We start from the raw sequence: 22696 nt of genomic DNA on the forward strand, positions 1-22696 counted from the left end.
ATTCTTAGTGCAGAAAAGATTCCTGTCAATAAATTAGAACGATTAATTCACGCAGGTTACTTGTTTGAGATTATAAATACAAGAAACAAATGAAGATTTATTTCTCTAGCTTATTTCTGAGATAAACAAGCATTCTCTGCGGTCTTGGCTGCTCTACTGTCTTCTTTAGCTCCGTCCCTGAATTATTTACTCGTGACTACTCGCAAATACAAGCTGCAAGCCTGCAACACAAAAGGCCAACAACAAGCCGAAGCAGGAAGGATCCACTTTAGCTCCTCATCTAACTAATATCACTAGGATACTTTGAAAGGTCTGTAGCCTCCAAGATCATGAATGAGCCCTTGAATAGATCCACAAGCTGCAAGCACAGACACCACCAGGCAGACAAAGCTCAGGATGTTCAACCATGTCCATGGCACTGAGAACTTGCGTACTTTAGCTTGCGCCATGTACATCTCCACCGGAAAATAGACGGTAAGCGGCCAGAACGACAGAGCCCCGATCAAGCCGAGGAAATCATTGAAGAAGGGAAAGATCATCGCAACAAGTGCAGTGATCATGACGTACAATGTTCTCCAGGTCAAACGAAGATAACTCAAGGGAAATTCACCAAAGACTGGAACTTTTATAATGTGTTCCGTCGTCACAAATGCGTTGTTAGGCCAACGTTTTCGGATCAAGTTCTCGACGAATTGGTATATGGGTTGGCAAAATACCTGCAATTCAATGTTACTATCATGTTAGCAAGTGAAAAATAACCCTTTGTGAAGTTGATGTAGATCATGTATATATATACCTGGTAAGCTCCAATAAGATGGATGGCAATGCAAACATTTCCAATGTCTATGAGCCAAAAGGGCTCGTAGAAGCCAAACCCAGTAAGAAAATTACCAGGTGCATGATTCCCAAATGCAGCATAGCCTAAGATTCCACACAACATATAGAAGGTAGTTGTAGTGGACACCCCGATGAAGGATGCCTTCTTCATCACCTTGTTCTCTGCTGGACTTGATTTTAGAGTGTCCTGCAAAAAATATATATATATATATATTTGATTAGTTACTTGTGGGTAATTGCTATGAATGTTTTATTATTGGAAATATTATTTAACCTATGCTCATGAAAGATTCCGTTCATGCTATTGATTGCAGAAGTGTAATCGTTCAAAGCTATTGTTAAATTGTCAATTATGGAGAACAGACAATTATGCAAGACCTTCTAATATGGATAAGAGACACTTGGTTGAAGAGACGTGGAAAAGGATCTTTTGTATAATTGACCCCTTAGACAAGACACTTTTGGAAATACGTTTTCGTACTTTTAGCTTATAGATTCCTTCATTGTCTTGTCGCTGAGAATTGAAATAGAATACCGATATGGGATTATTTATCTCTTTTTTTAATATGTAAAAGTTCCATACCAGTACCATCATTCTCTTTGATTCGTGAAGACATATGTCAAAGTTCTATAATTTAAGTCTCCCATATAACATTTATTTGAATCTAGGGATGCACACACATATTTAATGATGATCCTATCTCTTTACCTGGATCTCAATGAGAACATTGGAATACGAGTAGGCAAAGGCTATGTCCCCAAGAGATTGAAACGTCCTCCAAATCTTCTCGCTCCCAGAGACATCCACTCCTACTGCTACTCCTGTGAGTGTGGTCCTCACCTGTCCCCCTTCTAAATTTTTCAAAACAAATGAAGCTAAGAGTAAGCTAAAGACAAAACCTCAAACATATACCAAGAACCATAGAGTTAATGCCCATTTCTTTTGCTAATTAAGATTAAGAAGACAACCTGCAATCTTGGCAATGGCGAGTCCAAGCCCAATGGTAGAGTATACAAGAGACATGACGGCTGCCACTATGGAAAGCCACCATATCTTATGGAAGTTTGGCAACTGAGACAAAGCTATCTGTATTGCTGCAAAGATGATCATGTTTGTAGTGTTGGATGCTTCGCAATCCGCATCATGGCCGTTTTGATGGAAGCAGTTGGACTTTTTGATGGCCCTGGTCATTTCATGAGAACGAGTACATGAGCATCCATTTTTGTACGTATCTATGCTTGTTTTTTTAGTTCTTACCCCATACTGATGGCAGTAGTAATTGTGTATCCAATAGTAACTCCAACTAGGTTCACATATTGAGCCAATGAGCAAAACTTATATTTGACAACTCCTGAGAAGAGAAACAAAGTGAAAAAAGAAGAAGGAAACCGAGATAATTAATACTCACACTAAAGCTTAATATATATACCTAAGTTGACTTTCACTGCATCTCCATACGTATAGTTCCTCTTGCCATACACAGGATGAGGAGATCTATAACAATCTGCAAGGAGACTGGAGCAGAACCAGGTGATGAGAGAGAAAGCCACAAGAACACAAGGCCCAATAATCCAGCCCAGTTGAGCTATTGCCCAAGCTAATGAAAGCACTCCAGATCCAATCACAGCAGTTATAATATGAGCACTTGCAGTTATCAAAGTCCCTACAAAAATGCATACAAAGCTATCAAGAATCATGAGAGAAAAAAAGAGAGAGAGAGAGAGAGGGAGAGACAAAGGCGGATAAGGATTAGAAGAATATGAGACCTGTTCGCCTCTCGCGGCCGTCGTCGTCGACGTCGAGGTCGGTGGGGGTTTGGCCGGCCTCGTCGATCTCAAGGGGCTCCTGGGTTAAGGCGGTCTTCTTTCCCTGGTTCTCCATTGCTGTTGCTAGCTAGTACTCTTCTGTTAGGTGTGACAAAAGGATGAGTACTATTTGAAGGAGATGACTGGGTTCATATATGTGGTTTATCTTGTCCCCTGCCCAAAGTTTAATGTAGACATTGTTGGCATTTACTTCTTTCTTACAGTAAAAGAAAGAGTTATAGTTAGAATGGCCTTCTCAGTTAATTTCATATTTGAAATTAAATACATAAATTAATAACACCAGAAGCCTCCAATCCATGCAGCAACGCGTATGGATTTCGGTTGGAGGGATCCCCTGCACTCTTGATCGCAGAAATTTTGCTACAATCAGCTCACTTAGCAGTAGATATATGTAGGATAGCCACTCGGATCCTTGGATTGGACCACAATTTGACCCATCCAGCGTCCGTGGCCTTCTCGGTCGAGTCCAAGTTGGGTCATACATACTATACTTAAATATAAAGCTTTGTCCGGATTAGATCAAATTATAACACTAAGTCAATAATTGAAGCCTAAACACCGAAGCTTTGTCCGGATTCGATAATTAATTTTTTGTGGCATTAATTCGAAATAAAATCGCGGCACGCCTCTTAATCTCTTATATTGGACCCCGGACACACTTTATATTTCCATTTCCCAATATATATATATATATATATATATATATATAGGATAATTACAAAAAATATCTAATTATTTATAAATATAAATAGGTTAAAAAAAAAGTCCCTGTAAAGTTGTTTACGTACATGAATAATCCTATGGCCCTGAAAGGTATACATGCCAAAAGTGAGAACTTCGAAAGGCATAACACCAAAAGGTCTTGAAGGGTATTATTCATAAATATCAAATTTAGATGGGGGGCAATATGCAAATAAAGATATTTGGTTCTACATTAAGGTTTAATTTAGAGATGAGGCGAGAAGAAAACTACTACTCCTACTACTTCACGAGGAGCAACGGACAAGGAGCAAAACGACGTCGAATCGAGCCCACTCGCGTCATCATTTGGCGTTCGTTGGTGGCATCTTGCGACACGAGTCCATGTGGGCCAAGCCGAACATTAATGTGATTTGGCCTTTCAACCCCCCAGAAAAAAGAAAATTTGTGAATTGGCCCCACTGACCACCTGATGCCAGGCTAATGGTCCATCCAAGACTTGGACATAATATTCGCTACCCTTTTCCTTCTCCGAGGGCTAGCTAACTAATATCTTTTAAATTTGGGAAATTTTACAAAATGAATCCCAAACTCTATCTTATCATTCTTTTTAAAATAAAATCATTATTTTTAATATCTTAAAAATTATTCTCATCATCTTATTTGAGAGCCTCCTAGGGTGACTACATAAAATATTTATGTTCCATCAGGCTAATGTGAGTTTAAGTTAACTCACAAGCTCTTTCTAAATATTCTTAGAAAAAGATCGGGACTTGATTACAAAAAGTGACAAGGTAGAAATTAGAATCTTAAAAAGCTCATAATATAGGGGCTTTTTTAGCAAATTTTCCTTTAAAAATTCATTGCAGCTCCTGAGAATTCTCTAGATTTATTCTCTAATATTTTAAAGACACCCTGTTCTCTCACACACTCCTTTTTCTCTAATTAAAATATATATTATATATATATATATATATATATATATATATTACAAAAACTAAAAAAAGAGTACATTTCATGAAAATTACACTCGGGTCCCAGCTAAACTTTCAAAAGTTGGAAGTATCCAAGCTAGAGTAGAACTTTGAGATGACCCACTTCCAGCAAAGTTCTGAAAGGTCTATGTAGTTCAAAAGCTTGATGTTTTGCTAGACATTTGTACTAGTTTTATGGGTCCCTGGTGGACCAAGTTGTGCCACCAGTGGGGAAGTGCTTGCCCTAAATCTCACATAGCATAGTGCTTGTGTGATGCAGTGCGTACTTGGGTCCTATGGATGGTCCACTTATTGGCCAACCATTTGCTGCCTCTCATGGAGTCATGGGGTTTGATAAGCCAGTGGGAATTTATTTGGATGTAATCGTTTTATTCAAAAGTGATTTAACATATTATATTAGTAAATTGAAAAATTAGTTGCATTCAGCTTTCGTAGCTCAGTTGGTTAGAGCACCCGTTTAGTAAGCGGGAGGTCTTGAGTTCGACTCTCAACGAAAGCAAGCTATATTATTTTATTTTGCGTCATTCTCTTGGAATTCCTTTGATTTTATGTGCAGGTTATATAAACTATTGATCACGAGAAGCGAACTTTTGTTGCCTATAGAAACTGTCGGTTTTGACTTGTGAATGCCCTTAGATCGTGTATTTTGACGACTGTCGAAATACATGGCAAAGTTGACCATGGTGGGACTACATGTAGTCAGTCATTCGAGGAAGTGTCCATGGAAGAGGACAAGTGACAAGATTATTTTTGACATCTTGTGGATTTACTTTTTTGACTATTGGAGTTGTATTGATTGACGTATCTTGTGATTAGTCTTTATTTTAAATACATAAATTAGATAATCGCGTCAATCAAAATATAATAAGTATAAAACATTCGTACATAATATTTTAATAAAAAAATTATTAAAAGTATCAGCTTCAAAATTGAACTCACAATTTATGTTATAACAAGATAGGATTCAAACTATTTGGGTACAGTAGTGACCTTTAATGCTTGATCTTTGAACCATTGGTTTTCTTTTATTGTAAGATTTGAGGAAAACTGAGGGACAAAAAAGAATGACCTCCTACGCTGGATTTTGAACCTACTTTCGTCTTGTTGCTAGAGTTGAAGGAGATGAGAAAAATGAGGAACACAAGAGTGACGAGAGACATGACGGTAGAAACGGAGACACATAATATGGAAACTTATCTTTACCGTAGGGTCTGAAATCCTGGAATTTTGTTCGATAAACAAGAAGGGAAGAAGCTGTAATTTTCTCTTTCACTTTCTTCTTACATTCTCCGGAAAGAAGATAAGTTCATTAGAATCTACGAGAAAGCCATTAGAGAATGACTGTCTCCTATTCGGCAAACATTTCTTGGTAAATTATGTAACACTTCCCACTTTCACAGTGAAAGTACTCATGTCTACAGAAGGCAAGAACACTTTCCCAGCAGACTAAGCTGTTCTCCGTTTCATATTAAGATATTATGTGTAACCTCAATCATGACAAGGCCTTGTTCCCCAAGCTTGGTGAAGTTTTCAAGTGCAGAAATATCGGCAGACTAAATTACTAGCTTGATTCAACTTAAGTTTTTTTATAAATACAGTACACATAAACATCCTGTAAGCATAGTAATTGGAAAATAGGACGGCAGTGTAATAAAACATTTCCAAGCTAATAATCATCCTTCAGATGTTTAAATCCAATATCAGAAACATCACATGGTAATTGGAAAATACATCAAAGGACTAAATACTTCCAGGAGATGATAAGAGCTCAACAAGGGACTTGGGAGATGCACCACAACACCAAGAAACTAGACAGCAAATATAGTAACTTAGATAATAACTGGGAACCACACATCCGACTGACGACATAGAATTGATGGCCGAGAACTCAGTACTCATCACCTTCATCACCATCTTCACCTTCTGCAGACTCAGCACCAACTTCCTCGTAATCCTTCTCCAGCGCAGCGAGATCCTCACGAGCCTCAGAGAACTCTCCTTCCTCCATGCCCTCACCAACATACCAATGCACAAAGGCACGCTTGGCATACATGAGGTCGAACTTGTGGTCGATGCGTGAGAAGACCTCAGCAACACTGGTGGAGTTGGAAATCATGCAGACAGCCCTCTGCACCTTGGCGAGATCACCGCCAGGCACAACTGTTGGTGGCTGGTAGTTGATGCCACACTTGAACCCAGTCGGGCACCAGTCGACAAACTGAATGGTGCGCTTGGTCTTGATGGTAGCAACAGCAGCATTCACATCCTTAGGCACCACATCTCCACGGTACATGAGGCAGCAAGCCATGTACTTTCCATGGCGAGGATCACACTTCGCCATCATGGAAGATGGCTCAAAAGCACTGTTAGTGATCTCAGCAACAGAGAGCTGCTCGTGGTAAGCCTTCTCTGCGGAGATGACAGGAGCATAGGAAGAAAGCATAAAGTGAATCCTTGGATAGGGAACAAGGTTGGTCTGGAACTCAGTGACATCAACATTGAGGGCACCATCAAACCTCAGTGAGGCGGTCAAGGATGAAATCACCTGCACAAACCAAAGCATTGTTAAAAACATATATTGAAACAAGGCATTTAATCATACACTTGAGAGAACATACCTGAGAAACAAGGCGGTTGAGGTTTGTGTAGGTGGGCCGTTCAATATCCAGAGAGCGCCTGCAGATGTCGTAAATGGCCTCATTGTCTAGAAGGACAGCAACATCAGTGTGCTCCAGAAGGGAGTGGGTGGAGAGGACACTGTTGTAGGGCTCAACAACAGAGGTGGAGACCTGAGGTGAGGGGTAGACAGTGAAGCCAAGCTTCGATTTCTTTCCATAGTCAACAGAGAGGCGCTCAAGGAGGAGAGAGCCAAGGCCTGAACCAGTGCCTCCACCAACAGCATTGAAGACAAGGAAGCCCTGAAGGCCCGTGCAATTATCAGCGAGCTTCCTAATGCGATCAAGGCAGAGATCCACAATCTCCTTGCCAACTGCAAATAGTAATTGAACAAATGTGAGTATACAGATAAATTATGGAACCATATCCAATGAGGCAAAACGACTTGGGAGTACAAGACAAGGGGAATTACTGGTATAGTGGCCACGGGCAAAGTTATTGGCAGCATCCTCCTTGCCGCTAATGAGCTGCTCTGGGTGGAAGAGCTGGCGATATGTTCCAGTTCTCACCTCATCAATAACAGTGGGTTCCAGGTCAACAAACACAGCACGAGGGACATGCTTTCCAGCACCAGTTTCACTGAAGAAGGTATTGAACGCATCGTCACCTCCGCCAATGGTCTTGTCACTGGGCATTTGGCCATCAGGCTGCCCAATAGATTTGGTGTTAAAAGGCACGTTATTTTCAGTTTAATTAAAACGCAGATAATTTGCTGCTTGACAACAACTTCATTCTAAGGAATATAATTGCATCTAAATGCAAAGATTAGAACAGCATTTTTGTTTTAAGGCTAGTCATTTAACGCAATATACCTAGGAACCAACACTAGATCCAGTCTGTAACCATAGGGAGAGTGCATTAATAAATCCACCAAAAATCGGAGGTCAACAAAAGAATATGATATCCAGTTGAATGGCCAGATCTCCATGAAATGGAAATACATACAATCTCAAGTTAATATAAGAAATCATAGAACTTAGACGGTCGTGAGACAGAAGATGAAGCATTCTATATAGAAGAACGAGGTTACGTTCAAAGCATTGGTCATCGTAAGACATTGAAAAAATGAATGATGGACCTACTCCTTTAAATACCTACATATACAAACATTGATATTACCGAACATGAAAGACCCAATCTAAAAAAAGAGAGAGCAATTCACCAGATCCGCTTAAAAGCCCCAGATCTGAAAGACAAAAAAGGATAAAGCCAGAACCTAACGATAAGGCGTCCACATTCACACAACTGTATCAGATCAAAATCTATGAAAGACTCGTATGATCAAAACAAGGGGGAGAATAAAGGAATAATTTCATAATCTTCACATTCACACAGACACATGAGATCTTCTTAATCAAAGCATATCTTATTTAATCACAAAAACCTCGATAAGACGATCAATTCCAGAATCTTCATTTAACAAATAACCACGAAGAACATGAAAAAAAAAATGCAAATGCCTACAGATCTATCGATGCTGGGAACCCACATTCACACATATCAACCAACTCTTCGTCGTACAACCTAGATCCACTCATAATTCTGTCTCAAAATGACATCAAGCCTAAATCTATCAACAGATCAACAGATCGCTTCCATGATAGACGCAAAAATTCAATGAAAAAATAAAAAATAACAAAAACAATACCAGATCTGGCTGGATCTGGATCTAAGCAAGAGAACACACCTGAATGCCGTGCTCGAGGCAGTAAAGTTCCCAGCACGCATTGCCGACCTGAATACCGGCTTGCCCGATGTGGACCGAGATGCACTCTCTCATATTGACAGCAAAAAATTGAACACCTAGAGAGAGAGAGAGAGAGAGAGAGAGAGAGAGAGAGAGAGAGAGAGAAGGAAGAGAGATGAAGAGATAGAAAGAGTTAGGCGTGTACGATGACGCCTTCCTTTGCCCCCGCTACCTTCCCCTCGCCTTGCCCTTTTATAGAGAATTTGCAATGGGTGGAGGAGAAGGAAGTCTAACCAGAGTAAATGTAACCACGGTTAAACTGACGGTTGCCAGCGAAGCAGGACAGGCCAACCACCGCTCTTTAACCATGGTTAAGCGTCACCGTCTTGGCTTCTTTTTGCCGCCGGATTTCGATTATGATTTAAGTCATTTTTATGAACCGTCCAATGTTGATCGGACGGACGTATCCGTACAAGGGTCGTAGGTGACAATGATGCGACGCTTCAACGGCTCTGATTTTTAAATGAAGAGTTGATAAGCAAGTAATACCACAAGTGGGGGGAGGGGCCCAAGTCTTGCAGATTTGGGCCGTTCCGATACGATTCAATCAGTTCCTTTTCACAAGATAGGCCCAAGACTTGCAGATTTGGCCCGCTCTAATGGATCTTCTTTGGTTACTTGGACCAACTCACTTGATGGGCCGTACTTGGCAATTCTAGCCCAATACTCAAAAACACCAGTAAAACTTAATGGTATCAAAATAATCACAATAATTAGGAAAGTGTTTTCTTCTCATATCCTTTGACGTATTTGTCAGTGCCCACGTCAATATCAGCATTCAGTACATTCTTATTCACACCCGCATCATTAATGAATAGATTAAAGTTTTCCTAGGGAGAATCTGAAATAGAAATGTGTCATATTTGGAATTAAATCAATAGGACCACTTTTCAATTCTAGACAGGGAATTTATTTGGGAAAGCGTAATGAAATCTCTCCTTTCTAATATCCCTCTGTCATCTATGAAAAGCCAGTTGCCAGTTGGAATTTCATGGGATAATCGAATCTCTAATAATGGTGACCAAAATAATTTCCTTTTTGGAATGACAACTTCCAAGTGGGCGTGACAGCTCAAAATCGACTGTAGAATTACCACGGGCCAATGTGTTACTAAGTTTCGGTTTTGATTTAGATCTTAATCTAAGAACTAATTGGAGATTCTTCTTTTTTCTTTTCTCTTATCAAGTTTCAGGTACTTTTACAGAAGTCCACGAGAACCAGGTAAGCAGCACTAGCTTGAAATTTTCCAGAGCCAAATGAATCGCTTTGTGGTATTGCCTTCAATCATCTGAAGAAACTAAGGTCTATTTCATCCATATGGTGTATGTGGCATTCAACCCATGATGATGGGTGTGCAATGGAGAAGCCACAATGGATTCAATCACCAAAAAAAAGTTAGTCCCCACTTCTAAGTGGACTCATGCTAAAGTTAATGGAGATACTAGTTTATCTACTTACTATTACCCCTTTTTTTCTCTTCTTACACTTGTATAATTATCGAGAGGACCATATCCAACAAACTATTACATCAGAATGATACCCAGAGCACATCGGCAAGACTTGCAGACTGGCAGTACTAGTACTACTCCTTTTTGGCATCTTTCTTTTAGATCATTCTCACCAAATAAAGTGAAGAAAAGGAGATTAAATTTAGCAGGAGAATACCCAAAAGAAGGAGAACATTGATCCATATGTTGTATGTAGGTCCAGGGCACCAGATGCTGCGTAAATACAAAGCAGTAGTCTGTTTTAGATTCAGTAAAATCCTTGCCAAAAAGGCAAAGAGATTATAATGACATACATAGAGAGCAAAAACTGTTTAATACTCTTCCAGTACTCAGTATAGTTATAGGTAAAAGTATAAGTATACATGCTACTACTAAACTTAGTTTTTAAACCCTCTAGTTGAATCTTTCCTTCAACTCCCTAAGCTTGAAGGAGCCATTGGCATCATACTTGCAAGGGTCGGCTTCAATTAACAGTTGAACAACTTCATTCATGGATGGACGCAGACTTGGTATGCTGCAAGTGCAACGAATGGCTACACGTAAAACTTGTATCATTTCCTCCTTGTATAAGTCCCATGATATGCTTTTGTCGAAAGCCTCCACTGCACCTTCTCTGGTCCCCATCTTGCTTGATACCCAATATATAATATCCCGGTTGTCGCCGAACTCCGGTTCGTTCGGCTTTTTCCCGGTCACCAGCTCCATTAGTACCACACCAAAGCTATAGACGTCACACTTTGTTGTGGCCTTGGAGGAGTATGCATACTCTGAGATTGTAAAGAAAGAAAAGCTATCAACTTTGACAAGAAGTCATCTCTAACTACTCAAAAAAAGCCTAGTGTGAATACAATAGTAACAATACCTGGGGCTAGATAGCCATACGTGCCTGCTATGACTGTGGTTGATGAAGCACGGTCTCCTCTTCCCTGTAGGACCTTTGCTATGCCGAAATCAGCAACCTTGGGCTCAAACTCTGCGTCGAGGAGTATGTTCGACGACTTGATGTCACGGTGAACGATCGGAAACATGAGATCATGGTGTAGATAAGCCAATCCCTGCGCTATACCAAGTGCAATCCTATGCCTAGTAGGCCATTCTAACAACTTCCATCCTTTGTGGAGAACATCCCAAAGGTTTCCATTTGGCATGTACTCATAGACCAGGAGATTGCTATCCATGCTAGAGAAGCAGCAATATAGCTTAACAATGTTCTTGTGCCTTATGCTTCCTAGTGTCTCAACTTCTGTTCTGACCTCCCTGTTGAGGAGCATCTGATCAGGTGAACAGCGATCCTTCGTCTTTCTGCTCCATAGTTTCTTGACAGCAATCAACTCGCCATTGCTCAATTCAATCTTGTACACTGTCCCCGAACCGCCATGACCCACGATGTTTTTATCGATCAAGGCCTCGACGATCTCGTGGTGATCAAAGCTTAGTTTGTGGAAGTTCGTTATGTCATAGGAGAATGATTCAGAAGCCGAGAGCCTCTCCTGCTCGGTCACCGAATCCTTCCTACTAAACCAATGTCTTATGATCAAGACGACTCCGACGGCCGAGACCATCACACAGATACCTATGACCCAGATGTTATTTAGCCTTCGTCGCATACTAGGCTTCGGACAGAGAGGAAGAAATGGGCCACTACCACTGGGGTTGAGATGGAATGCAACACAGAGTTGCGGGTTACCGGAGACGCTCTCGAGGAGGCCTTCTTTGATCAAGGGGAGGGGGACTGGTCCCGAGAGCTGATTGTTTGAGAAGTCTAGTGAATTGGGTAACAAATTGCAGAGGCTATCAGGGATCTCCCCTGTTAGAAGATTGTTAGAAAGGTTCAGAACATTGAGAGACCGAAGTGAAGAGAGTGAGGCGGGAATGGATGAGTTCAGCTTGTTTCCCTGCAATGACAACTGATTCAATTTACTTAGTTTGCCAACTTCTGAAGGAATTGGACCTGTCAGGATATTGTTGCTAAGGTCTATCTTAACCAGATTGGTAGCCCATGAGATCTCGACTGGCAAATTCCCCACGAATTGGTTGTCCAGCAAGAACAACGATGACAGATTTTTAGCATTCGCAATAGTTTTGGAGATCATACCTTCAAAATGGTTATCAGCCAGATCGATGATTGAAGCATGGGGAAGGCCAAAAATCCCTTCAGGGATTGAGCCGCTCAGCTGGTTGTAGCTGACTCTGAAACGTAGCAGAGTCTTGCACTCTGCATACGACTCTGGCAATCCACCAGAGAAGAGATTGCTCAGTACCAAAATATACAGCAACTTCCCACCGGCGCAAACATCGGGCGGCAGCTTCCCCGAGAAGGTATTCTCCGACACCTCGAGAACTATAAATTCAGAGAATTTCCCCAGAGTCGACGGCAATTCCCCTGAGAGGGAGTTCCTGTAAACAGATAGAATTCTCAACTCAGTAGAATTCCCAAGAACTGGGGGAATATTTCCGGTCAGTCTATTGCTATACAGCTGCAGTGCTGAGAGATGTGGAAGACTGCAGAGACTAGCCGGTATTCCGCCGGTTAAATGGTTCTCCGACAAATCAATGTCGGTCAATTGTGTCAGATTTCCGAGCTCATCCGGGATCTCTCCACTGAGCAAGTTGTAGTAAAGTTCAAGAAGTTGCAAATTTGAGAGCTTTCCGATCGTCGCCGGTATCCGTCCCACGAGATAATTCCCGGCGAATTCGAGGTCTGTAAGAGACGTCATGTTTCCAATCCACGGAGGAATCTCTCCTCGCATCGAGCTCGTCGATAGGATCAAAACTTTCAGCTTTGTCAACCGGACGACCGCCTCCGGTAGCCGCCACACCTCGAATCCCGGGTTTTCGTTGAAGTTGATAACCTCGAGATTGGTGAGGTTCATGATCGACATTGGAAAATCACCAGAGAAGAAGTTATTGGAGAGATCAATGGAGCGCAGGGACTGCAGAGGTGAGATGTCCGGAATTGTTCCAGTAAAGCAAGAGCTGCTCAAGTTAAGCTCTTCCAAGAACGTGCAGTTAAGGACATCCACTGGGAAGGCGCTACGTATGTCGTTGTAGCTGAGGCGGAGGACGCGCAGCATCGGAAGAGACGAGCAGACGCCGGCCGGGAAGTAGCCGACGACAGACCACGAAGATATATCGATCCCGACCACGTATCCACGATCGTCGCAGGAGATGCCAGCGAGGTTGCAGTAGGAGCTATTTCCTGCATCCATGGAAATTGAGCTCCACTTAGCCATGGAGGGGCCAAGGAGAGAATTCTTCATTAGAGAGAGGAAGTCAGCTTGGGTGTCAAGTGCTGTGGCATGGAGTGGGAGGTATATCAAAGGGAGAAAAAGGAAAATAACGAGAGGTGAGTGCAGAGCCATGGGAGTGGTAGCAATGGAGTTCTTGCTCTATCTTTTAGTCTGGTTCTGTGGTTGGTGAGAGAAGAGTTCTGAGTATAAATGAGAGTGTTTGGAGAATCCTGGGCTGCTGTGGAACCAGGCACAGAAATATATAAAGAAGAGTTGCATGAGAAAGGAGATATGCATGTCTTCATGGAAAAGAAGCTTTTGGTTTTATGCTCATTGATGTGATACTATGCATTTTTTTTTGTATAATAAAGTCTCGTAAAACTACAGAAGAGAATAATTTTATATCATGGCCCATTGCTGTTACAAAAAGGAGAATCCTTCTCGAAGAAGAGAAGGCTTCACAGGTTCCTCAACATAGTCTACCTCAAGTGGATGCCAAAGAGCATGCCTAGCTTCATTAAGCAACAAGGAGAGTGGAATATACAGTTCTGCACCGAATTCTTTCTCTTTTCACTGGAGACATGTATACAGTTCTGCACCGAATTCTTTCTCTTTTCACTGGAGACATGTACTGAGATTTTTGTAAACAATCACAATTAGTACATCACTTTGTGACATCAGGAGAGATGCTTCAACTATATTATGCATTCCGTAAGGGGAGCAAGTTGCTCGTGGGGGTCTTAATCATGTCCTAATATAACTCAGAGATCAATCGATGACACTTTTTCGCGAAATGTATTAGGAAACGACACGTATGACATGAACAAAAATGACTCGAAATAATTTAGGGTTATGTTTGATGACCATCTTGTAATCCACTACACTCGATAGTGGATTAATGATGAGTATTTCCATGTGATTCTTGCTAATAACGTGTTTTGCGAACTTATGGATAGGAATTGAATTTATTATTATCCGCGAATCATATCATGCCTATCTATCAAGTAAAATATTGCATGCGTAAACTTAATAACTTAATAACAGTGAGATTAAAAATGGATTTTTTTTGAGCCCGGGTGTCATTTTCGTGAAGAGGAAATTCATGTAGAAGGAATCCAAACTGGATAAGGGCGGTTAAATGTGCACAGGGGAAGATGCCCACTATGTGGAGAGGTGGAAGTGCAAAAAGAGATGTCGACGTGCCATTAATTCTTGTTCTCTATGTTCTTTATTATAGAAGAGTGGCCATGGATGAGCAATCACGAGTCGTCACAAAAAGAGTGGGGAGCTAATAGTCTCTTAACTAACTCCTAATTTAGTAATCACTAGCTAAGCATGAGAAGGCTGCTTAGTCTATATAAACTCGTGATAAACAAAGACCACTGAAAGGTCTCTTTAACTATATGCCTTACAAAGTTGTATGTAGATATGATGCCATGATGGGCATAGGCGACTCCATATACTAGTCTAAAAAAAAAGAAAAGTTAAAATAAAAACTGGCATTGACCTGAAACAAGAGACTAACTAGTTCGTATAGCAATTCAAGGTTGCCTAGAAATAAACTAACAGTATGAGTTAATGGAAACTAGAGCTCATATCAGTACACAGAGCAGTGAGTCAGCTCTAGTAGACTTTAACAAGACCACCATGGCGATCGATGTAACAAAACATGAAGTATTCGTGATAGGCATTGTTGAAAGAGAGAGGGATAAGAGTCATCGAGCATTACCATACGAGTGGAGAATACTGCTTTTATAAAGGTAGAATCCCATGAAAGTTGCTCATAGAGTCAAAACAACAAACAATATGCGGGCGGCAGTGGGAGGGTGGCTACCTTCAGGTAGATGTATCATTAGCTCTCCACTGCATATACTATTAAAGAGAGGCAGAGAAGTAAAGGCGTCCCACACTGCAGTGGAGTTAGATAGACTTTGGTTAATATGGGTCAAGTAGAGGTCTAACCTGAGTTATCTACTTGGTTAATATACTAATACGTGATTAGGTAGGTCTTTCTCGTCTCTCACTTTGTTTTCTTTTATGCGTCAATATGGCATTCCTTTTTGCTATTGGTTTGGATTCCCGTCTCAAACTTATAGTTAAACCTTTGGAACCTTTTCATTTCACCCCCAACATCATGTGTTTATTTCAGTTTTGCATTCTATTACATATATTCACTAGTTTAACTGAACTCTCTTTTGTTTATTAAAAGGTAAATACTTCAATACTCGAGAATAAATTGTAAGTATGATTTGATGACCGTAACGGCCCATTTTACCAGTAAAACTCATCTGGTATCAATTTCCCGGTACCGGTTTCAACTCGTAAAAAATAGCATATTAGTCCTTTTAGCACATCTCCCTCTCGCTTTACTTTTCCCTTCTTCATCGACCTTTGATCTATTCTCTCTCTGTCCTTTTCTCCTCCCATATCCTTATTTTTTATGGGTTTTTTTCTTCCAAAATTGAATGACAAATACGGAAATATATATTAAGCATTCACTCCAAAATTACTAAAACTAACTTTAGTTTATTTTCGTTACGCTGTCTCTATATGAATACAAGAATGGATAAACAAATGCAACTCTATTAGATAGGAATGTGGGCCCGGGCCGATTAGTTTGAGGTTGATTTGGATCCGATCCATTAAACTTCCACTGGCCTGGCCCAATTGAGGCAAGGGAAATGATAGTAGCAAAGTCATAGATCTTTACAAGAGTTGGTATAATATTTTATTCACATTTCACTTTTTGGGTTGTGTGGCGATATAAACAAATAGATTTCAAGTTGTATATTCCAAAAAATAATCCAAGTTTAGAGAACAAAAAATTCATATTCTTTTTTATTAGAAAAATAATTTAATTTTCTGCCATAAATATAGCGAGGGCCATTCACGTTAGCAAATGTAATCGTGCACTAAGGACTAGAGAATGAACCCTCCGAAATAGAATGCGACCAAATCACATATTTCTATCCCAATTTGTTAACCAGTCTGAAACAAACATAGGAACCACGTACTAAAGAGCTGGATTGACCTTCTTGGGGATATTGAAGAAGAGAAAGGAATAGGGGTGTAAACTAGCCGAGCTCGGCTCGATAGCATATATACTCTGGCTCGAGCTCGATTTGAGCTAGAGAAAATTAACTTGGCTCGCTAGCTCGTGGATTGAATGAGTTGGGTATATTCATCATAGGTTTACAGTTAAATATGAGGAAGGTTAGGAGGATGAGATGGATTCAGTGATAAAGATAGAGATGGTTGCTGACTCGCCACCGGTGTCACCTCAATAGTGAAGATGAGATTTTGGTGGTCCGATGGAAATTGATAGAGGATTGGTTGTTGCCCGTCGGCACCTCGACAATGAAAATAGAGATGATCGTCGTCAGTTGGTGCCTCGATGATGAAGAAGGCAATGGTCATCTTTGGTGACCGAAGAAGTTGGTGGAGAAAAAGGTCGGTGGAGGGTTTGGGCTTTTGGGCGATGCCAACTGATACAACTGATGAGCAATAAATTTGGGGAGAAAGCTAAGACTTTCTCCTTATTTATACATATCATATCAATCGTTAGATTCATTGGTTCTAAATCATGCATATATATATAATTGAGCTGAGCCTAAGTGAGTCAGTGCTAGCTCGGCTCGACTTGATAAATCTTTCGAGCCTAATTTTTTTGGCTCGGCTCGGCTAGGCTCATTTATTGCTCGATCCTCATTAGCCCACGGGCCTTTTTGATAGGCCTATGAATCGGCCCCATATCAAGATGGGTTGAGTGTCATACATAGCCTGAGCAGTTATGGAATCTACTGGAGCACGAGGAAAAATGCGGAGGATCCCAACAAAATTTGATAGTTATATCTAGTTTACTAGATGTGAAACTAAACTAAAAATGTAATCTTATTTCAAACAAACCCTGTCCGTTAGATTTTGCTCACGTGTTCATTTAATATACGTCCATGATTGAGCGAGTTCGGTGGAGAACGAGACAAAGGAAAGAGAAGTGTTAAGAAAGGAGAGCTTTCTGCGATCTCGGATTCCCCAAAACCCAAAGAACCACGGCAGCAGATAAGGATCAAGAAGGAACTCTATCACTACCTCATCCGATCACGCTTCCCAATTCGACCCATACCCAGTCCATAAATTTGTTTCAATCCTAAGAAAAGGCACGAAAAATCGTTTCTTTTTTGCTTCCATCCCTGTCTTTGATTCTTTCCGGAGATCCAACCTTCAAATATGCAGCCCGGCCCCGATCCTTCGCAACGTATCGCTAGAATCGCTGCTCATCTCCACCCTCCCACCTCCCAGGTTTGCTCTTATTACCACTTACTATTGCAATTTAGAAGAAATTTTGGTATTGTCGGGTTTGGGCTCGAACTGCGGTATGTGATTAAAAAATTGAATCTTGGTGGGACCTTTACGAGGCCAATCCCCATTGTGGTGTGTATTTCATTTAGGTTTCTAACTGGATTTAGACGTTTCAATGATGCAATTATTGAGGTGGGTTGATTGGGTTGTGCTTTGTGTTCTTGAAGATGGAGGAGATTTCCTTGCTGATGCGTTCTAATTGCCGCGCGAAAGGAGGGGCGCCTGGTTTTAAAGTTGCAATCTTGGGTGCTGCAGGTGGAATTGGTCAGCCCCTTGCGATGCTGATGAAGATGAATCCGCTGGTATCAGTTTTGCACCTCTATGATGTTGTCAATTCACCTGGCGTAACTGCAGATATCAGTCACATGAACACCGGCGCCGTGGTAATCTACTTGACCTTCGTGCTTCTATGTATCTAGAAATATTTAGATCAAATGATCCGATTTAAGTTGTACAGGATTATTCTGAATTCCCCCATTCTTGTGTTTTGCCAATCTTTTGATAAATGTGTCAATTTAATGGTTACATGCATATCTTCATTTACTTGTAAGGCCTAGAACTTTTGAGGGCTTTTGCATGAAAAAAATGGAAGGCATAGAACGTAATGTTGTATTGCAAACATTGTAATGGAATTTGAATTGTAGATAGGAAAAGCATAGCTTGTTAATGTTTTTTTCTGTTTAAAATCTTCAGGTGCGTGGTTTTCTAGGCCAGGCACAACTGGAGAATGCACTTACAGGAATGGATCTAGTTGTCATTCCTGCTGGCATCCCTAGAAAACCAGGAATGACAAGGGATGATTTGTTCAACATCAATGCTGGAATTGTTCGGACCCTCTGTGAAGGGATTGCAAAGTGCTGCCCTAGAGCAGTTGTGAACTTGATAAGTAATCCAGTGAATTCTACTGTCCCAATTGCAGCAGAAGTTTTTAAGAAAGCTGGAACCTATGATCCCAAGCGCCTGTTGGGGGTAACAACTCTCGATGTAGTGAGAGCCAACACTTTTGTGGTATGCCACATAGCTGAAATTTTTTACATTAATATGTGGTCTTATATATATATATATATTCCCTTTTATGGACATCTTGAGTCTTAGTTTCAGAATTCTACACTTTATATTAGTTTTCTTTTGTATCATACTCATTGGCATGATTTAAACATAGTTCTGAGGTTTTGAACATCCTTAATATTCATTCTTGTTATATTGCTATCTGTAGGCTGAAGTACTTGGACTTGACCCTAGAGAGGTTAATGTTCCTGTAATTGGTGGTCATGCTGGGGTTACCATATTGCCGCTCCTGTCACAGGTGAGACTTCTCTTTGTTAAGGAGTTTAAGTGGTGTACCCAAAGAGTACCTTATTCCAGTTGTTATGATTAGCTTAGTGGCAGATTTCATACTTTTGTAGGTCACTCCCCCATGTTCTTTCACTCCAGAAGAAGTCACATATTTGACTGATCGCATACAGAATGGGGGTACAGAAGTAGTTGAGGTTAGCTAATATTTATTGTAAATAGATAATTTTGAGTGAACTTTGTTTTGATCTTTACTTTATCTGAATCTAATGTTATATTAGATACTTAATGTTCTTAATCTTCCAACATGTTCTTGGAATTTGTCCAGCTCAGTTCACAATAATGACTGATTGAAACTATCTCTGTTTTCATGTTCTTAAATGTCATCAACATTAAAAAGACTAAGAACTGACAATTCCTTGATTGTGTTGTATCAGTAGGTTTAAGTAAATATGAAGTGAAGGACTTGAGTTTACTTATAAGTGTATTTACTAACAAAAAAGAAAAGAAAAGAGATAAGTGTATTTTGGCCTTTTCATGTGATGAGCTATATCTTTTTGGTTGGTTAGGATTTTTCCATCCTTCTTATGGTTCTGCTTGTTTGGTTGCTTTTCAGAAGTAACTAGAGTTGAAAACAATTCAGATGTGGATAGGATATTGGCCATTCTATGTGGGGAAATTTTGTTAGTATCGGTTTAATATGGATATATGTGAGAGAGCGAGGCACTACTCTGTGGTGACTTGTTTCCTACACCATAATGCTTACTTAGTGTAGCCCATTGATGGAGCAGTCAAACGTAGAAAGTTCAGTGATACCAATACTTGGAAGCATCCAGGCTTCTAAATTATACCAACATTTCCATGAAGATGCTGCAGTACCATTGTAAGATGGAGCAGTCAAAACCTCAAAAATAATGCTTACATTTCCCAGAAAACACAACCAAATAGACTGGGGTTTAAATCAAGCTTGTGGAAGTGTTGGAGTATGCCAGAGGATCTTTAGTTGAAGACCATAAATCATGCTTCTTTAGAAATGACCTATCAAGAGTCATATTGTCATCATTCACTGAGAGAACTTAGAGGAACAACTGATAGTTCTTATAGTGCAAGAGTGCTGCTATCAATTGCAAAGAGGATGAGGAGGAACAGTGAACAAACTTTAAAGAAGTACAGAAACAAGCTCGTGAAAGGTTCCTATCATCAGTGATTAGCTGCTTTAAAACCTCTTCATATTTTGGCATTGGAGTTTTTGTTGAGATTAATGGAGGACTATTGATCACTATCTTGCTTAGTTGATGTGCTAAATTGCTAGTGGCATGAAACTAACACATTGCGATTTGTGCTGCAGGCGAAGGCTGGAGCAGGGTCAGCAACTTTGTCAATGGTTAGTGTTGTTTGCTTTGTACCTTTTTTGACATTAATATGTAGTGAATCTCGTGAATATATTTTTTTTGCTAACTAATTTTGTACAAAACTATTCTCAGGCATATGCTGCTGCTAAGTTTGCTGATGCATGCTTGCGGGGATTGCGAGGTGATGCTGGCGTTGTGGAGTGTGCGTTTGTGGCTTCTCAGGTTGCTGTCCTACAAGACAATTTGCCTTGCTGCTCATTGCTAACATACGGAACCTGTTTATAAGCTCTACTTGTTGCTTTTCTTTTACGTTTCACAGGTGACAGAATTACCATTCTTTGCATCAAAAGTGCAGTTAGGCCGTGGAGGCGTCGAGGAGATCTTCACTCTTGGACCATTAAATGAGTTCGAAAGGTCTGTATCTCAATTTGGTTGCCTCACTGCTAAAGCAAAATTCTTGCTTGTACTTGTTGGTTCAAAAATAGAATTCTTTGATGATCATACAATCTAATGTCTGTCTATCTACTTATGTTATATGACAGAGGTGGCTTGGAGAAGGCAAAGAAAGAGTTGGCAGAGAGTATTCAAAAGGGCATCTCTTTTGTCAACAAATAAAAAGTGGACGTAGGGAGCTACCTCAGTATGCTCATCCTTCTCAAACCTATAGTACTTGACTTGCTATAAACAAAACGTTATAGCTAGTGTTGTAGTGCGTGTTGTAGTGCGTCTACATCACTTTGGTGCAATAATACTGAGACCATTATGATGTCTTTTCTCATGTAACATGCAACCTTTATCTATTCTTTTTTATACGCTAAAGTAAACTATCAGAAGGGATCTATATAAAGATGTGACCAGAGCACTATGATTATCGTGCTAGAAATTGACCAAACAACTTACTTTTGGAGATTCCTCTGTTTGACAACAAATGATAGAGCTTGTTTGTGATATTAATCAGTGCTGAAATCAACAGTGAAGAAAGTAACTTCATCTTTAGAAAATTGAAAGGATCTTGATAGATCTAACTCTCTAGTGCGCTGATGGTTAAAGGAACTTTAATGAAACTGGGATATCATAGTCGGACTAAGTTGTGCCATTTTCTTCATAACCAGGACATCTGATGATCTGAACAAGCTTTATACAATCAAATAGATCAGTAACAAGCTTTGCTTTTTGACCAGGAAAATTGAATATAGACAAGGAAAGATTTGTATCTTTGTGGGCTCCATGAATTATTCCATGATTGAGGATGATGGGGGGTGGGGGGACTATCCACCTTTCTTGGCTCATGGGCTCAGGAAAGCTGAAACCATCTCAGTTTCAAGGTCAACAGGCTGGAATTGCACCCAGCTGTTACAACTTTACATCTCTTTGCCTCATAAACTTCTGTATCATTGCATGCATTCTTTTCTCTATCCTTTTGTTCCTCTTCGCACTTTTGGGTCGGGACATAATGAGGATTGGGGGGGAATCCAATTGATGCTGTCTTTCTCTCTTTTTATGTTTGATTTCAGATGCTCTTTTTTTACCTCTCTCCTCTCTCCTCTCTCTCTCTCTCTCTCTCTCTTTATGGGGTTTTGTGATCTCGCTTTCTTTGCATGAGTTGCAAAAAGCTCTCATGGTAACGAACAGGGGATCAGGTCTTCTCCTTTTTAATATAATTCCAGGCTGAATACGACACTTAATGCACACAAATTAATGCTATACGTGACACTATCATATGTATATCCATGAACTTATAATAATATTCATCATGACACACTATATCCGGTAAATTAAAATTCTAATTAAATAAGTTAGGCCTTAGCATATCTTATCCGACAAGATCCCAATCTATTATTTTATTTATTAATATAGTATCTATCAAATATATTTAATGCCTTGATTGGGACCTTGATTAGCCAGAAACCAAATGCATATTAGCTAAAAAAAAAGGAAACAGTGAATTAATTAGTATAGAATTAAGGAGAATTTGCATATAGCACCATATATTTTAATATAAAATTATAGTTTATATTCTATATTTTTACTGTTTATAAATCAAATATTATAATATAGTAAATATATGTAAAAAAAATTCCTGAGTTAAATTTAAATTAACACAACACAGTAAGAATATTTTATTTTTAAAATAACTAAAATGTTCTTAATATGACTTAGTTATAATTAACTT

General features: G+C 40.0%; 4 protein-coding genes and 1 non-coding gene across 6 annotated transcripts; 2 read left to right on the forward strand and 3 right to left on the reverse strand.

The window, feature by feature from the left end:
- Positions 1–77: 77 nt before the first annotated feature.
- Positions 78–2772, reverse strand: LOC140759524 (amino acid permease 6-like). Its single transcript, XM_073096105.1, has 7 exons — positions 2605–2772; positions 2268–2501; positions 2096–2189; positions 1807–2021; positions 1547–1689; positions 797–1024; positions 78–716 (listed from the first exon to the last, which is right to left on the reverse strand). Exons 1-7 carry the CDS (start codon positions 2717–2719, stop codon positions 294–296), a joined length of 1452 nt encoding a protein of 483 aa, XP_072952206.1. The 5' UTR covers positions 2720–2772; the 3' UTR covers positions 78–293.
- Positions 2773–4783: 2011 nt separating this feature from the next.
- On the forward strand, positions 4784–4857 carry TRNAT-AGU (transfer RNA threonine (anticodon AGU)). Its single transcript has one exon. It is a non-coding gene; the product is annotated as a tRNA-Thr (tRNA).
- Positions 4858–6006: 1149 nt separating this feature from the next.
- LOC140758933 (tubulin alpha-3 chain) lies at positions 6007–8961 on the reverse strand. 2 transcript variants are annotated; one of them, XM_073095339.1, is made up of 5 exons: positions 8722–8961; positions 7447–7681; positions 6977–7347; positions 6445–6903; positions 6007–6356 (listed from the first exon to the last, which is right to left on the reverse strand). In XM_073095339.1, the coding sequence occupies exons 1-5, from the start codon at positions 8812–8814 to the stop codon at positions 6099–6101; spliced, it is 1416 nt and encodes a 471-aa protein (XP_072951440.1). In that variant the 5' UTR covers positions 8815–8961; the 3' UTR covers positions 6007–6098. The 2 variants fall into 2 exon arrangements, with proteins under 2 accessions (XP_072951440.1, XP_072951439.1); XM_073095338.1 differs by having other exon boundaries at positions 6007–6903; positions 8722–8960.
- Positions 8962–10458: 1497 nt separating this feature from the next.
- On the reverse strand, positions 10459–13774 carry LOC140759412 (uncharacterized). Its single transcript, XM_073095968.1, has 2 exons — positions 11152–13774; positions 10459–11056 (listed from the first exon to the last, which is right to left on the reverse strand). Exons 1-2 carry the CDS (start codon positions 13649–13651, stop codon positions 10683–10685), a joined length of 2874 nt encoding a protein of 957 aa, XP_072952069.1. The 5' UTR covers positions 13652–13774; the 3' UTR covers positions 10459–10682.
- Positions 13775–17498: 3724 nt separating this feature from the next.
- LOC140759611 (malate dehydrogenase, glyoxysomal) lies at positions 17499–21387 on the forward strand. Its single transcript, XM_073096218.1, has 9 exons — positions 17499–17818; positions 18046–18261; positions 18572–18886; positions 19095–19184; positions 19285–19368; positions 20520–20555; positions 20656–20745; positions 20843–20937; positions 21066–21387. Exons 1-9 carry the CDS (start codon positions 17747–17749, stop codon positions 21136–21138), a joined length of 1071 nt encoding a protein of 356 aa, XP_072952319.1. The 5' UTR covers positions 17499–17746; the 3' UTR covers positions 21139–21387.
- Positions 21388–22696: the final 1309 nt, after the last annotated feature.

The sequence above is a fragment of the Typha angustifolia genome, chromosome 4, assembly GCF_048772165.1.
Source record: "Typha angustifolia cultivar Huaian chromosome 4, ASM4877216v1, whole genome shotgun sequence".
Taxonomy (NCBI): domain Eukaryota; kingdom Viridiplantae; phylum Streptophyta; class Magnoliopsida; order Poales; family Typhaceae; genus Typha; species Typha angustifolia.

Bases quoted from the DNA above. Each gene is read 5' to 3' on its own strand.
- LOC140759524 (XM_073096105.1), bottom strand. From the start codon at position 2,719: ATGGAGAACCAGGGAAAGAAGACCGCCTTAACCCAGGAGCCCCTTGAG. The intron at 2,190-2,267 runs GTATATATATTA...TTCTCTTCTCAG, and splicing joins TGCAGTGAAAGTCAACTTAG to GAGTTGTCAAATATAAGTTT. The intron at 2,022-2,095 runs GTAAGAACTAAA...TGAAATGACCAG, and splicing joins ACTACTGCCATCAGTATGGG to GGCCATCAAAAAGTCCAACT.
- LOC140758933 (XM_073095339.1), bottom strand. From the start codon at position 8,814: ATGAGAGAGTGCATCTCGGTCCACATCGGGCAAGCCGGTATTCAGGTC. The intron at 6,904-6,976 runs GTATGTTCTCTC...TGGTTTGTGCAG, and splicing joins TCAACCGCCTTGTTTCTCAG to GTGATTTCATCCTTGACCGC. The intron at 6,357-6,444 runs GTCTTCTCACGC...GCATGGAGGAAG, and splicing joins ACTCCACCAGTGTTGCTGAG to GAGAGTTCTCTGAGGCTCGT.
- LOC140759412 (XM_073095968.1), bottom strand. From the start codon at position 13,651: ATGGCTCTGCACTCACCTCTCGTTATTTTCCTTTTTCTCCCTTTGATA. The intron at 11,057-11,151 runs GTATTGTTACTA...TTACAATCTCAG, and splicing joins GTATGGCTATCTAGCCCCAG to AGTATGCATACTCCTCCAAG.
- LOC140759611 (XM_073096218.1), top strand. From the start codon at position 17,747: ATGCAGCCCGGCCCCGATCCTTCGCAACGTATCGCTAGAATCGCTGCT. The intron at 18,262-18,571 runs GTAATCTACTTG...TAAAATCTTCAG, and splicing joins ACATGAACACCGGCGCCGTG to GTGCGTGGTTTTCTAGGCCA. The intron at 18,887-19,094 runs GTATGCCACATA...TGCTATCTGTAG, and splicing joins TGAGAGCCAACACTTTTGTG to GCTGAAGTACTTGGACTTGA.